This window comes from Phaethon aethereus, assembly GCF_964289735.1.
Source record: "Phaethon aethereus genome assembly, chromosome: W".
NCBI classification, from domain to species: Eukaryota; Metazoa; Chordata; class Aves; order Phaethontiformes; family Phaethontidae; genus Phaethon; species Phaethon aethereus.
Genome location: NC_138581.1, coordinates 3,986,959 through 4,001,360, shown reverse-complemented (window position 1 = coordinate 4,001,360; position 14,402 = coordinate 3,986,959). Strand labels below are relative to the sequence as shown.

The 14,402-nt window shown below is 38.5% G+C and overlaps 1 protein-coding gene across 2 annotated transcripts in view; it reads right to left on the bottom strand.

Annotated features, from left to right (window-relative positions):
* Positions 1-14,402, bottom strand: part of LOC309415175 (dymeclin) — a gene marked incomplete at its 3' end in the record, with an annotated part of 207,387 nt that overhangs the window by 50,497 nt on the left and 142,488 nt on the right. For both annotated transcript variants that reach the window (XM_082012615.1, XM_082012616.1), the window contains one exon: positions 12,836-12,938. In XM_082012615.1, coding sequence (XP_081868741.1) covers positions 12,836-12,938 — 103 coding nt within the window. The remainder of the gene's footprint in view (positions 1-12,835; positions 12,939-14,402) is intronic.

The following is a 14,402-nucleotide window of genomic DNA, read 5'->3' as shown; positions in this document are numbered from 1 at the left end:
GGGATTACGGTACAAGATTCCCAAACAGTTGTGAGCAGGAATATGCTGCTTCACAGCCACCATTTCACTCCAGAGCTGAATATAAACCACAGAGAGTGTTTTTATTTCTTCTGATATATTAAGATATGGCAGCATGGTTAGAAAAGTAATTCAGAAATACAACTCTCTATGAGCCCACTTGGCATACATACTATGCTACTTCTTTCAGTGGTGTTAAATATTTTGAAAATTAAAGGGGATAGATAAACAAAGATGTGAGAAACGCACCGTATTAAAGGGAAAAACTGTATTATTGGTCTTTGAAGTGGTCTGCAGTCTGAAGGATCTATAGGAAAGCCCTTTTAAAATATAATAAAGTATAAGAAAGTGTTTTTATTTGTTTGCCTCTTACCTCACCACCTCTTCAAAACTAGTTACTGCCAGTAGTACTATCACTTATTCTATTGAGATGTGCCTGAAAAGCCTCCAAAACCCAATTTCAAGAGCTGCTCTCTCCGGTCAAATAAAATGCAAATAGGAAGGAGATGAGAAACAGCCTTTTGAGAGCTGATAGCAGGCAAACCAAATAAATGGAGTAACTTTTAGATTAAATGTTTTTACTACATTCCATCTTATTTTTCAAGTGCATTCCCCTGGACACCGCATCAATTCCGATAAACACAGAAGCTGATGAGCGCTGCTCTGCTTCCTGCCGAATAGTCTGGAAGCACACAGCAGCCGTAGCCTGAACGCCAAAAAACGAACCTTTAACTGAGATTTGGAAAACCCCAAACTCACAGAACATAATTCTAGAAGCCTATGTACACAGGGACCTATTCCAAAATGAACTCCAAGCAACTGATGACATTTCCTCAAATGTTGAGGCAAAACACTCCTGATAGAAATATGAAAAAAAAAAAAAAAAAAATCCAACTAAATAAAATTTCCTGAAATATGTATGAAATCTCATCTGTTTTGGGACAAAACTTAATTTTGTGTAGCCTGGTTTGTAACACGCAGCAGTGACAGACACGGACAAGATGAGACAATCCTTGTGTTTGAGAGACAGAGAAGCACTTGGGTGTGCTGTACATCCATCCTGGAGTCAGTCAACTGCTCCTCACCAAAATCCTGCAAGCAATTATGATTGCTTACCTATAAATTCGGCTAAGTTTTCGAATGAATTCTAATTAACAGATAGAGGCTACCACAAGGTAAGATGGCTAATTTATCATGGAAAAGTAATTTTATATTTCAGAAAAATTCAGTGAAGCTTTTTCTCACGGGAATGTGACATTCTATCGTCTTGATATATCAAAATCTAAAAGATTAGTGTGGGAATGGGAAAACTTGTCATTATTTGTTCAGACAACATTTTTTTTTCTCTGCATTGAATAAGCATCTGATTTCTTTGCAAGTGCCACAGATAAGTTGCTGGTGATTACCTTAAAAGATGGGCCTTTAGGCACTGCAACATCCGTGCTCTTTTCGGTTTATCTGGGGGGGAAGAGATATACTTAAATTTTGATTCCTACTGCAATGAAAAAATTAAATCTAACCTGTGACGTTACAATCCATCTTCTTTTCCCTAGAACAGGACGGTGGGTTTTTTCGTATTAGTAAACAGTTTCTTTAGGGTCGAGAGTTTGGGCTAGGACACACACAAACGCTGGGGTGGAACAGCCTCTGTACGCGCTGTACCAGCGCGCTATCAAGAAAAATGCAGCAGAACACGGCGTCTTTGAAGAAGATGTCATACACTTCAGTAGCAGGCTACAGCTCACTCGGCTTGGGCTCAAGCCTAAATAAGTACAAGAGCAGTTCTGGAAAACCTCCACCACATTCCAGTAACATATCTGAAGGGCAATTAAAAAAAAAAAAAAAAAAATCTTACTCGTCTCAACTTTGTTTCAGAGCAGCGTAGGCAATCACAGACATCTCCCAACAGCGCTGGGGGTCAGAATATAGCAGGATTAAATAACGGTAATATATTAGAGTCTCTTCTTGTTATGAATGTTTTAAAAGATACTACTTCCCTGAAATGGCTTTATGTTTGGTATTTCACGGGCAGAAAACAAATGTAGAATACGACTATCAGCTTTTTGTTTTGTTTTGATTCCCCCCCCCCTTGAAAAACATGAGAAAATTTTATGTTGCTATAAATCAAGGAAAAAAAGGAGAGTATTTATTTATATGTTAATCCAAAACCTCTCCTGCTGTTGCTTTAAAATTAAAGCTGCAGGGTTAAACCGTGAGAAGCCAGACATCAAACTGAAAGAATAGGCTTCCCCTTATTCCAACGTATATGTCTTAAGATACAATTTAATTACAAGTTCACGTAACTATCATCACACAGAGTCCTTTGCCAGGCATGTTTGTACCTAACTCACAGCATGTTAAGAATATATACTTTTTGTCCAATTTCTGGGTTACTGTTTCTGTCATTAACTAATTCTGCGGAGGAATTCCTATTTGCAGAAACTGATGTAGCGTACGAAATGTGCAATGTATTCCTCTGTCTCACTTAGTTCCTAAGCTACAATGAAATGAGAAAGCTAAGAGAAATCACTGGTTACACGAACAGAAAAATAAAAGTTTATCTTTCCAATTATGCCCGTGTGAAACATTAGGCTGAATTTATAGAATTCAATAAACATGGAAAACAGAGATTCTTCAAAATTTCTATTTCTTCCAAATACACTCTTCACATGTTTTGACAGGTTTCCCACAAAGTTATTTCACAGAGGACAAGAATCCACCACTGTCAAAAGGGATAAACAAGATTAAAATTCTCTGTTCTACATTTCTTTAATGCTGTTTTTCAGGCGAGGTGATGAGGGAATCAGTTTTTGCTAAGTGGCTTATTTTGCTCCATGTGATGTTTCTTAGGCGCAGCAGGAAAGGAACCAGCCCTGGCAGGGTATTTTTGGTTTTGAATTTCTGCCTATATCAAGTATTTTCCTTCTCCAAACCTTTTTTCCTTTTCACTTTATACCAAGACTGGCTTTCAGTCTTGTTTGACTCAATCCCTTTAAAATCTTCTCCTTTCCTTCATCCCGTCCTTCCGTCCCCTGGCCACCCACACTGCCAATTAACAGCAGTAGCACAACAATATTATAGGTAATATTGACAACAGCCATTAGTGGGAGAATTGCCCTCAGCCAGACAGTGCAATATGTTGTTCAGGGGGATAATATCTCTCCAAGAAAATAAATGGTAAGTTGGTGAGACTGTGCTTCTGTAACTTGGACACAAGTGCAATAAACGTGGCTCCGCAGAGTTCAAAAATGGTCCCGTTTTAACTTCTTCGTGTTTCAATTCAGACAGATTTGAGCAGCAATTTGACAGGTGAACAATTTCATACATGATTTTATCCAGAGTCTGAAGCTCACTATCTTCCTCTTATCACCGTTTTCAAAATCTCCAAGTCTTGATTTACCGTCATTTCTCTTATTTTCTCCAGCTACCTTTCCAATTCCAAATCGTAGGTATCTGCAGTGAAGGAATCTAAAGAGCTCTGTTATACTATTTTTTTTATAACTATTTACTACCCTTCGATAGAAATGGATTGATTATTTTTAAACAACAACTAAAAGAGTTCCAATACCTCACTGGTTGGTCCATAAGTGTCCCTGTAAAACATGAAGAGAAATAGAAGGTGCAACATGAAAAAGATCTCATGCTTCACCAATATCTCACAGAGAAAAAGGAGCGTAAAGATTCCAATTAAGTATTTAGTACCAAACAGCCTAAAAGGGTCTGAACAGACTTTCTTCTGCATCTGTTTCCTTTACTTTATATGGCTGCATGTTTAAAAAAAGAATTACTGAGATGTTTATAACATATGGTAACATACTTCTGGTTTTTAAGCACTACATTTTTCAATCAAAACCTCGCTTTAGGAACACCAAAAGTTTGTTTTACTGCATTGTTGAAATACATGGCAGTTACAAAAATAAATCCTGCTCTTTGGAGAGCTACTGCACTGGGTTTTTCTGTTTGTCTATGGAGGTCTGACGAAGCCCAACCATCCAGAGCAATCATCTTCTCCTGAAAAGCACTGAACAATCCACTCGTGTGAAGGAGGAGGCAAGAAAAGCGTCTAAAGACCAAATCAGCAAAGAAAGATGCTCTGGAAGATCAGTACTGTTACTTTTTTCATCCAAGCACTTCAAAACTTGTCATTAGTCTGAGCTGAGCAAATGTTGGCTTACCAGGCAGTACTAAACAGTATTTACAGAGATGCTTGTGAAGTTTTTCTCTTAATATATCACATATTCTGTCTATAGTTTACGTTATATCACACTTTAGGCCTTTCTAAAAGCCCTGTATTGCCTCAGGCTGCCAGCTCTCTCAATGCAACAGAAGTAGATGCACAGCAGAAAAAACGCCGTACAAAGTTCTACTGCTTAATCTGGGGAGGCGTGAAGGAACCCTGACATAGTGCTCATCCATTTCTAAAACGAGCTCTCACATCTACTTGAGCTTAATCATCTTCTCTTTTAAGGACAGTCATTGGTCATACCAAAAAAAAAAAAAAAAAAGTCTTTTGAGTACAAAAAGGCGAACAAATACCATCATTTCTATCCTTTGCTGCAAAATAACGACAACGCCCTAAACCTATCTAACTATTCAAGGAGGAAAATAAGTAAAAAATTATGATGCTCATGTTTGGCGTTCTTCCAATGCGTGTAATGACCAAAATAACTGGCCTTTTAAAAGACTTTAGTAGGTGTTTGTATTGCTAATGTCAGAAGTTCTTCCCACCTCCTCAAATTTGTTCTCATGTCTCATAAATCTGAAGAATGCTGCTACAGCACTAAATACTCTCTTAAAAAAAAGATAGCAATTTTCATCCTTATTTTCCTAAATATTGAGAATTTCTAAATGAAATAAGGCTTAATGCAATCTATGTAACACCAGAATACCAGATGGTGAATGTCTGAATACCAGACACCCATGAGACTCCTGTGGAACTCCTGAACGATGAAAGAACATCTTTTTGAAGAACATTTTCTTGATGTTCTTCAATACATTTGTCCAAAAATCCTTCAAGTACAAGCATATTATTAAAGATACAATAATGCAAAGACCAACTGCAAATAACTATTAGTCCTTCATACTAATATAGGGAAGTTTAATTAGACTGAACGTCATCCGACATCTTTATCACAGAATTTTAGGATAGTTTGTTCTTTCTGTTTAAAGATCATTTATAGAACATTTTTTCAGAGAAGTGTCCAATTCATTTCAAGGAAAGAACTGATTAAGAATTCAGACAGAACTGCAGAATTTGGCTATCGCTCAATACAAAAGCTTGCTTTAGATTGAGGCTAGGTTGGTTATTTCAGTCTATTCTGAAATTGCTATTTTTTAATGATATAAAAATAGGGGGATTAGGTAGGAGTAATATTCTTTAAACTAAAATATAATTCATCCGAAGGAGGGTATGACTAATATTTAGAAAATGTATTTATAGGCCTCTGGCTCAATACTGGAGTGGAGACAGGTATACCCAAGAATAACCTGATATTGCAAATGTCACTTCTGCTCCTGAGCCATCAACTCCGAGTAATCAAAAAGAAGGTAATTTAGTGCAAAGCAAGGCAATTCTCCTACTAAATGCAACTTCAGTTGCTAGAATCCACATATCATACAAAAAGATTAAAATGTTGTATTGGTTTACCATATACTACCTTCAGCAAACAACATCCTAAAAATAATTTCTTGTACAGTCATATTTCATTCTGTAGTAGACAACAAAAGGATCTAAAAATTCAGAGACAAAAATGAAGTTTTTTAGACTTTTAACAACGAATGGCTAACGCAATCAGAAAATCTTACCGAGTGACTTAGTGACATAAAAAAGTAGAAGAAAATATAGACAAAAAGAGTATTGAAGAGATCCAGGCAGTGCTTTTGGTGAAAAGTAGGTGGCTTCCGAGTTTTGAAGAAACACTATGACAAAATAAACTACCTTAGCTTTTTCTCCCACCCCCAGCATTTGTCAAATATGGCCGTATCTCAGTTAGGAGCCTCGATTTAATTTGGTAAAATTTTCCCATTCTGACAATGGTGCATTCGATTCTGCAGCTGAACAACTCGCACACGTGTTGTACGCTCAGAGCAGTTCCCACTAAGCAGTATTTTTACAGACGACCAGCGGAACAACGTTAATCGCATCATACTAACTCTGTTCTGGCTGACCAGTTTATTTGGGAGCGGGTTTAATGTCATTTCTGCATCATTACTAAAGCCATCAGATGGTCTCAGGAAAGACTTCCTATTTCTTCACAACAGCACGCATTTAGAGGAAAACGCTTACGTCTAGTGGCAGAGTTCTGCATTAAACCAGTTCTTTAGATAATTAAAAAAATTAGACAGAGCTGCAGCATATCTGAGGTAATATTAGATATGTAAGCAGAGAGCATATTATAGGACCCCAAAACATCACAACGTTTATTTATAGTTCAAATATTGTTCACATTGATAGTGAATGAAATACTTGTTTGCTACGTGCTGGATAGGCTAAAACAATTAACTTATTTGCGTGGCATCCGTCGTAAAAATATGTCTGTACCACAAGATCTCATAAACTTAACTGAAATACCAAATTATTACAGGAAACAACTCTGGCAGTGCCACAAAGGGACAGAACAGAATTTATATGACAATGTAAAGGTAGACAAGTGTCACAGACAAAAGATCTCATTCTACAGCTGTTAATATTACAGATTTCTAAAATATTAATTTTGCTCTAGCTGTTTAGCAGGGCCATGACTAAACAGCATACACTGGAAATAAGGCTGACTTCGGTCTTTCGGGCGTATAGTACTATCATCTTTCATCCATTGTAATGTAACCGAACCCAGAAAACGTATGGATTTTAGATTTGTTTCATTATGTTTAAAAGGCAGCTAGTACTGCAGTTCATAGACCTTATTTTACCTACTCTAATCCTGAATTTCTAAGATAAATATGGAGACCTTACTTATAAAATACAGTTTCTTCCTAGGAAGTAAATGAAATAGGGGAACCTTTTAACATCTACGCATGTACAGGAGGGAGATTAGGTTGGTTCTCTGTTGGAAAAACTAAAATGAAGGACTATTTATGAAGTACTTGCAGCTTTGAATATAATCAACTGTAATAACAAGATACAAGTTACAAAAAAATTCTTTTTGTTGAAACCACTTTTGTAATACTGCTTTTTAATAACCCTCATAATGGCCGAATTAGAAGGACCCCAACTGAAGTCATTCATCCCACATAAAACAAACATTGCTTTTTCTTCTTAGCTTTGTTTTACAAGCTACATTATTTCCAGATGACGCTTGAGGGGCCTAGGAGTTCCAAGAATTAGATGCTTAAATAGACAGCTGCTTTCTATTTACCATATAAATCAAGGATAAATCAAAGAAGAATCTAAATATTTGACTTCATTTAGCCCATTATGCAGCACAAACTGAGAAGGAAAAGAAAAAAGAAATATAGAAATCTTATCACCCAAATGCAAAGCTTAATCTTCATTATTAAGAGAAGAGAAAAACTCACTGACATTCGCAGAATTCCAGGCCTCCGCGTAACACCAGCTCTGCACAGCAGGTAGATGTAACTGGATTGGTGAGGAGCCAGGAAAAGTGTCAGCTCTGATGGGGAACTCTCCCAGTACCACCGGGCTTTGCTACTGCAGGCTTTATTTTTTATACAGATGTACGTATATCTATATATATTTGTGTATGTATATATATACACACGCACACAAATAGCTCACTGCATCCATATTCTTTACCTTTTTCCCTTTGGATTGCCAACATGAATTTATTTCTATACCTTAACTAACACAGAAACAGCAGATTTTGGATGGGGGTTAAAGGACGGCTCTTCATATAGTCACAGGAATACATTTGTAAATTGGAGAAGTCTAACACAACACTACATTGTTTCTATCACTGACAAAATTCCTCCGCCGTCAAAAGTGCTGGTTGTGTGACAGTCCTGTATATGAAATAATTGAAGATAGCAGCACTAAGTGGGATTATTTTTAGAATTTTTCCTAACACATCTTAGCTTCATCTGGATAGAACAATGCGTTTTTTAATAGACAATATTTAGAAAGTAAAAAAAAAAAAGTTAAACTGAAGTGAATTTTAGAATTTTTCCGATGTGGCTAGTAATCATCTTACCTACACTATTTTCTGTTAATATTACTCCATTAAAGCAACTGAAAGCTGTCGGTAAAATCCCCAAGGGCCGTAGAGGGAAGAACTCCCAGCAGACGGCAGTGTGGGGTGCTCCGAACCGTGACCCCTACCCTGGGTGCTGAGTGATTCTCAAAATGTGCCCCAAGGAGTTCTCATTTAACTACTAAGCCTTGACACCCACCATGAGTAAACAAGAGTTTGGGCTCCCACTGACATAAAATCCCTTGTCCCTGTGTTGCATTAAATGATGTTGAAATAAACTTAGAAACCAAATCAAAAGCTATGTATCCAAATATAGACTCAAGTGATGATGCACGCCAACCGACTTGAATCTGAAAGTATTCCTACATTTGACTTTTATTTGCCTCAATTTTTGCCTTAAGCAAATTTTGTCTCTTGCATCAGCAAGAGAGTTCTGAACCTCCGACATAAGCCTGCCAAAATTCAAATTTACTTGTGTTTTCTCCTCCTCCCCTCCCTTCCTAGAAATAGTTAAGGAGAACCTCTCGTTACCAGCTGTAGTGTAACAAGCATTGAAGTACTTGCAAATCATACACAATACCATGAAATCCTTAAAAAGCAACCGTTTGGGTAGATGGTAGCTCCCACAACAGGTCTGATGTGCTACTTTCCAAGGGAAGTTAGCATGCCCCCAGTTATGCTGTTAAGTATCTTAGATTTAACAAATTACATTAGGCTGGAATAAAATTACAAAGAAAATCATGGATATGTTTACTTAAGTAACTTGTCTTCATCTGAACTGAAAAAATCAAAATTCTCAATTATTTTATTACCAGTTTTCATGTTTGTTAAAGATTTTGGAAAATGTGCTTTCATTGAATGCAAGAAAGCAGTAAAAAAAAAAAACCTAGCTGGATTTTTCCCATTTCTTCAAGCCTGGAGATACTCATGGACAAAGACAACTTGACTAAGTGTGGTATTTCAAAACAGGTCATTGCTACTGTAAAAATAGTGCTTAACAATAAAGCTTATTAAACTACTAGTGAACGAAGTAGCATGAGAATTGGTCTAACCAAGGATTCTGTCTCCGAGGTGATGGTTTGATGACAGAGGGTTCTTCTCTCTTCCCCGCTGGCTTCTCCATCCCGTTCCTGAATCCCATCACATTGACTACAGTTTATCAGGAGAGGACCAGGAAACTGGTCCAGCCTTAATAAATTAAACAACTTGCTTATTTCTTTTTTAAAGCCTAGGAAACCTCAACAAGAGTAATATAAAAGTCAGTCGGGTCAGTTCCTTACGCTAGTTCACAGCAAAAGACCTGCGGCTTCGCTGGTACACCAGAGACCAGACGGTAGCCAGGAGCAGATACTCATAAAAAAGCCAGTAAGAAACACATTAAAGGAGAATCGCAGTATATTCTTACCACCATCAATAAGTGTCAGCCTAGGAACTGTATATTAGGTCAAAAACTTAATTGAGAGATGCTCATCTCGTCTCATCTCCATTTGCTCTCTTCGTGCGTACGGCACCCTGTGCCACAGCACCTCTCCGTCATATGATGTTCATGATGGACAGGGCTCAGTGCAAGAAAACTGATGCTGCCTTTTCCCTTCCATACCCTTCCTGGCCCTAAGAAGGAACAGACAGTATTTACCATAATTTGTTTTCTGAAATCCAATACTCACAAATGTGTAAAAAGGCCCAAGACAAGACCATAAGCAACGCGCAGAATAATTTTCTGTGTGATTTGACCCTTCTGACCTAGGCTCCATGCAAATTCAGTTTTGGATTACAAAACACAGTAAGAAAAAAAAAGTTTTACAACTTAAATGAATTAAGTAAACTAAAAAACAATTAAAATAATGAGAAATGAATTTTTAAAACACATGTTGGACTGATATGAATGAAACCTATGAAGAGAATAGCCTACCAAGCAATCCTTCTCCTCTCTAGACATAAACCTGGGCAGAGCGGGCAATCTCAGAATCATCCCTTTCTTCAGCTCCACGCTGGGATACAGCGGTAGAACGGGCTTCAGGACTTCAGACACTTAAGTTACCTTAGTTCCTAGATTCCTTGTTATTCTTAGAGACAACAAAACATGGGCTTTCAGAAGCAGAATATGCTGAAGTAAATGAAATTTGGCCTCAACTCTTATTTAGCCAGCTGCCTATGTTGCAGATTGAGCTGGAATATGAGCAGTTTGGAGGGAGAGGGGGGAAAAAAAAAAAAAAAAAAAAAGAGGCATGCAAAACAGTATACGTTCTTTCAAAATACAGGCAATGAACTTCAGTGCTTTTACTCTCCCCTACAGCAATCTTTCCAACGGCTGTCCGCCTCGCCTCCCTCCCTACGTCATACCAACAATAAAAGGGCAGAACTTCGGTGAAGTAGCTGAGTCTCGGGCTGCGCTCCAGAGCGTTTCCTCAGCGCTGCTCCATAAACTGCATTTCTCCATCTGCAAGGGGATAACTCCGTACAGCGAGCACCTTGGCTCTTTCCTTAGCTGCAGTAGACAGTTCACATCCAGTAAGTTAAAAAGAAATCCAAAACCTCTAAAATAGATTTCAAGCATCAAATTCATACACACACCAAAATATATAAAAGTACATATACACCCACATATAGGCAAACATACGCCTACGCGTGTGCGCGCATATACATGTATTTATTTATACGTGCCCTTTTACAAACATACGTGTGTATCATGCTGTTTTCTTTCCTCTGAACAGCGGGGATGGCAGTTTGTCTAGGGAAGAAAATACAAGGGTCTCTTTTCATAAATCATCGAACGGTTCGGGTTGGAAGGGACCTTTCAAGGTCATCTAGTCCAACCCCCCTGCCGTGAGCAGGGACATCTGCAACTAAACATCAACATCCTCCTTCTGACCACAGGCCACGTACAACTGCAGTCCCCGCATTTTAACGTGAAAAATTTCAGCCCTACTCTCTAGGCATCTGAAGATGCTCGACAGTTATTTAACCAAGACCCCACAACGTCCGAGAGGTTAGTTTCAAAATACACAGCCGTTAGCAGCAACTCCAGCTTACGGAGCTCCTGTGCCCATAAACCCTGCCCAACCCCTCTGGGCTGCGATACTGCATGTTTCGCAGAACTATCTCATGGGATGGTACGGTGTTCCTCAGGTGTGAAAAGCCATCGCTCCCCGCAAAGCGGCCTCCCTTCACCCCGGAAGCCAACGGAAGCACCCCGGCTCTCCAGGACGTCTCCGCAAAGAGCCGCGAGACCACAGGAGGAATTTGAACATGTAGCCGTGTAATCGCTTAAGCTTGAACCTGGCACGACACCGGGGTTAAGCCCTCTGAGAAACAGGGCCCCAAGAACCTTATCAATCACAACACTCAGAAATGCTCAATGCATCCAAAATCCTGCAGTCCTCACAGCTACGGAAGCCCCTACTCCATGAGTGAACCCCTGAGTAAGGGCCACCAAATCCTCTCCAGGGTATCTGAAGTCTTGGGTGCTTTCAGTTGCTCGTAGCCGTGCAGATGACCGCGCTTTATCCAGCTCGCGTAGCACCTTACCAGGCAAACAGAAGTGGGTTAAACTGCTCTTTAACCACAAATTAACTCGAGGGAGTTCTTGCTGAAATGTTTCAAGCTCCAAAAATGAAAGGTCAGCCAGCCACTTCTGGGAGAGAAACCAGAAGCCCTAAAGCCACAGGTGTTGTAAGGAGCTTCACAAGAATCAGGGCATAGTAAGACACCAGGAACACACAGGAAAAACCTGCAAGTGATTCCTTTGCTCTATAAACCCACGTGTCTCCGAGTAACAAAATGCCTCCAGTTTGTACGGTACGTGTCAGCAATAGTAACTGAAAGATGCAGGTTAAGAGATCTCGTAAGTTAAATCGAATTTAAGTCATTAAACTATTATATCAAATAATCTTTTTAGGTACTTTTATACTTAATGTTAGAGTAATAGGATAGTAAAGTATCAGACAGGCATGTCCTGGAACATGTATTAACACCGAAAATAAAACAGTTGTTACATTTGCATCCTCAAAAATCCAGAGCAACTGATAAATCAACTTTTTTTCTTTTTTCCACAGTATTGCAGCGAGAGTTCAAATGAGTACAAAGCAAAGATACTTCAGTAGTACAAAGATATTATTCAAGTCCTTGGAAGACGGCTCCTCCTTGTACCGAAAGCAGAGATTTTCCGACAAGCCGTGCAATTAAATTACAAAATTGTTGCCTACTTGCGGGTATTGGCTCAGTAAACTGAAGAGGACTGTATGCATCCACGTGTTCAGAACACACCAATTTGCCCCACGACTGCAGCACTCCCCCAAAAGCTCACTGGGAATTGTTTTCCATCATTTTTCGGCATTTTAACATACTATGGATGCCAAAGTCCCTCTCTCAAAAATAATGGTTTTAACTGTATGATTTAAATATCCTGAAATACAAATGGCTTGAGAATTGCAAGTTGACAGGGTAGAGTAAGTCTCTTAGCTATGAATAGTTGCGGTTTTGTTTTGCCATTTGTAAGTGTAATTTTTTTTTTTAAAAGACATTTCAGACATGACATCATTTATACAGGTTCCTGTATTTTGGTGTCGGTGGTTGCTTAGCTGTCACACATTCTGATAAATCTTTGCAGATTTAGGGATGTACCACTTCTATTTTGAAGCACCTACTAAAGCATTAAGTTTGATACTCACATAATCAGGAAGCGGAGAGTCATTTGAGCCAAGGGAACCTCTTAAGGACTGCGTGGCTTGCTCCAGCACTTTGTTGTGTTTTTTAGACAACAAAGAAAATAAACTGGAAGGGGGGGAAAAAAGGAAAAAAAAAAAATTAAAATAACTTCACAATAATGTCCTGAAATAGTTACACTATCCAGTCAGAAGAGATGTTTTATTATATACAGAAACTTGAATAAACAGATTTTTAGAATGCAAGGCACAATAGTTACATAATTTATCTATTTATTTAACATCTGGGCTAAGCATCAGCAGAATTTGAATTAGAAATATTCTATACAATAAACGATGTGAAGAACATCGTATGTTCGTAGTTAAATTCTTAACAGTCAAACTATAACAGAAGGAACAGTATACATGCAATTTTAGCTGATAACTGGGATGCGTTGGCTAGAACGCAATTTTTCAGTGCAGCACCTCATGCGATTTAATATAATATATCCTTAAGCATCTTGTATATTATTAATTTCAATAGCCTAATTGCTTAATGGAGGAAGAAACCAAGTACGTGACAGCAGCTTTGGGTATTTGGAGGCCAAGTTTTGCATTTTACTAGTAAATATTTTTTTCAAATTTATTTTAGCTTAAGCCAAGGAATAAAGCATTACCTCGCTTTATAAATAATCTGTGAAATCAGAGGTTCATATACAGAGGTAGAAATAAACATTTTTTTGGTACATTTTGGAAAAAAAAAAGGGATGGCAATGACACTCATAGAGACTGGTATAATCTAATATATAAGGAGACTATAACTTGACTGCAGAGGTGGAAGAGAGATGAGAAGGAAGCAGAAGCAGTGGATGAAGGCCATCAGCTAGCGCTCAGAAGCTTCAAGGAGTCAGATAGTTCTGTAAAGCCGCTCGATACCTCAAACATCGCTTTCGATTCACAGATACCCCACTTCCCCTCCTCCCCGCATTGGTACAGGTCATATGTTTTAAGGATTTCTGTATTTAAAAACATTCTTCTGTCTTCTTTTTGGAGCATTACAGGTCTCCTGTCAGGCTTTCCTAGGATCACCGCGTTGGTCCTTAGAGGGTAAAAAGGCTGCCTTGACAAATTAGCACCGACACAATTCACTAATGCCTGAGCACGCTGCTCTCGGAGTTGGTTACACTTGTTGATGGGACAAGGAGCAGTGGCAGACTTCTTGTTCACCAGATCATTTAGGAAATATTAAAGCCAGTTTAGCAATTAAAAAAATAAGTCAATACTACCTCAGTGTTATATTCTAGATAGTCTCTATTTCTTGGAGCTGGAGGACAGCTTCAGTGCTTGGAGGTTTGGGCTTGGAAAGCTTTTCTGCCTCAAGAAATGATGCTCAGCATTTGAAGATGTCCCTCTTAATTCTTTTTGTAAAATATATCATAGATATTGTATTCTTCACAGATGGCAGGAGTAGATTCCTCAGAGTATCAGAGTTTATCCCCTTGTTGCTAGTCAAGAGCCTCAGGAAAAGGCTTTTCCAACACTTACCACCACCACAAGGAGTTACGTTACACTTCTCAAGCTCAAATCTTAGCTC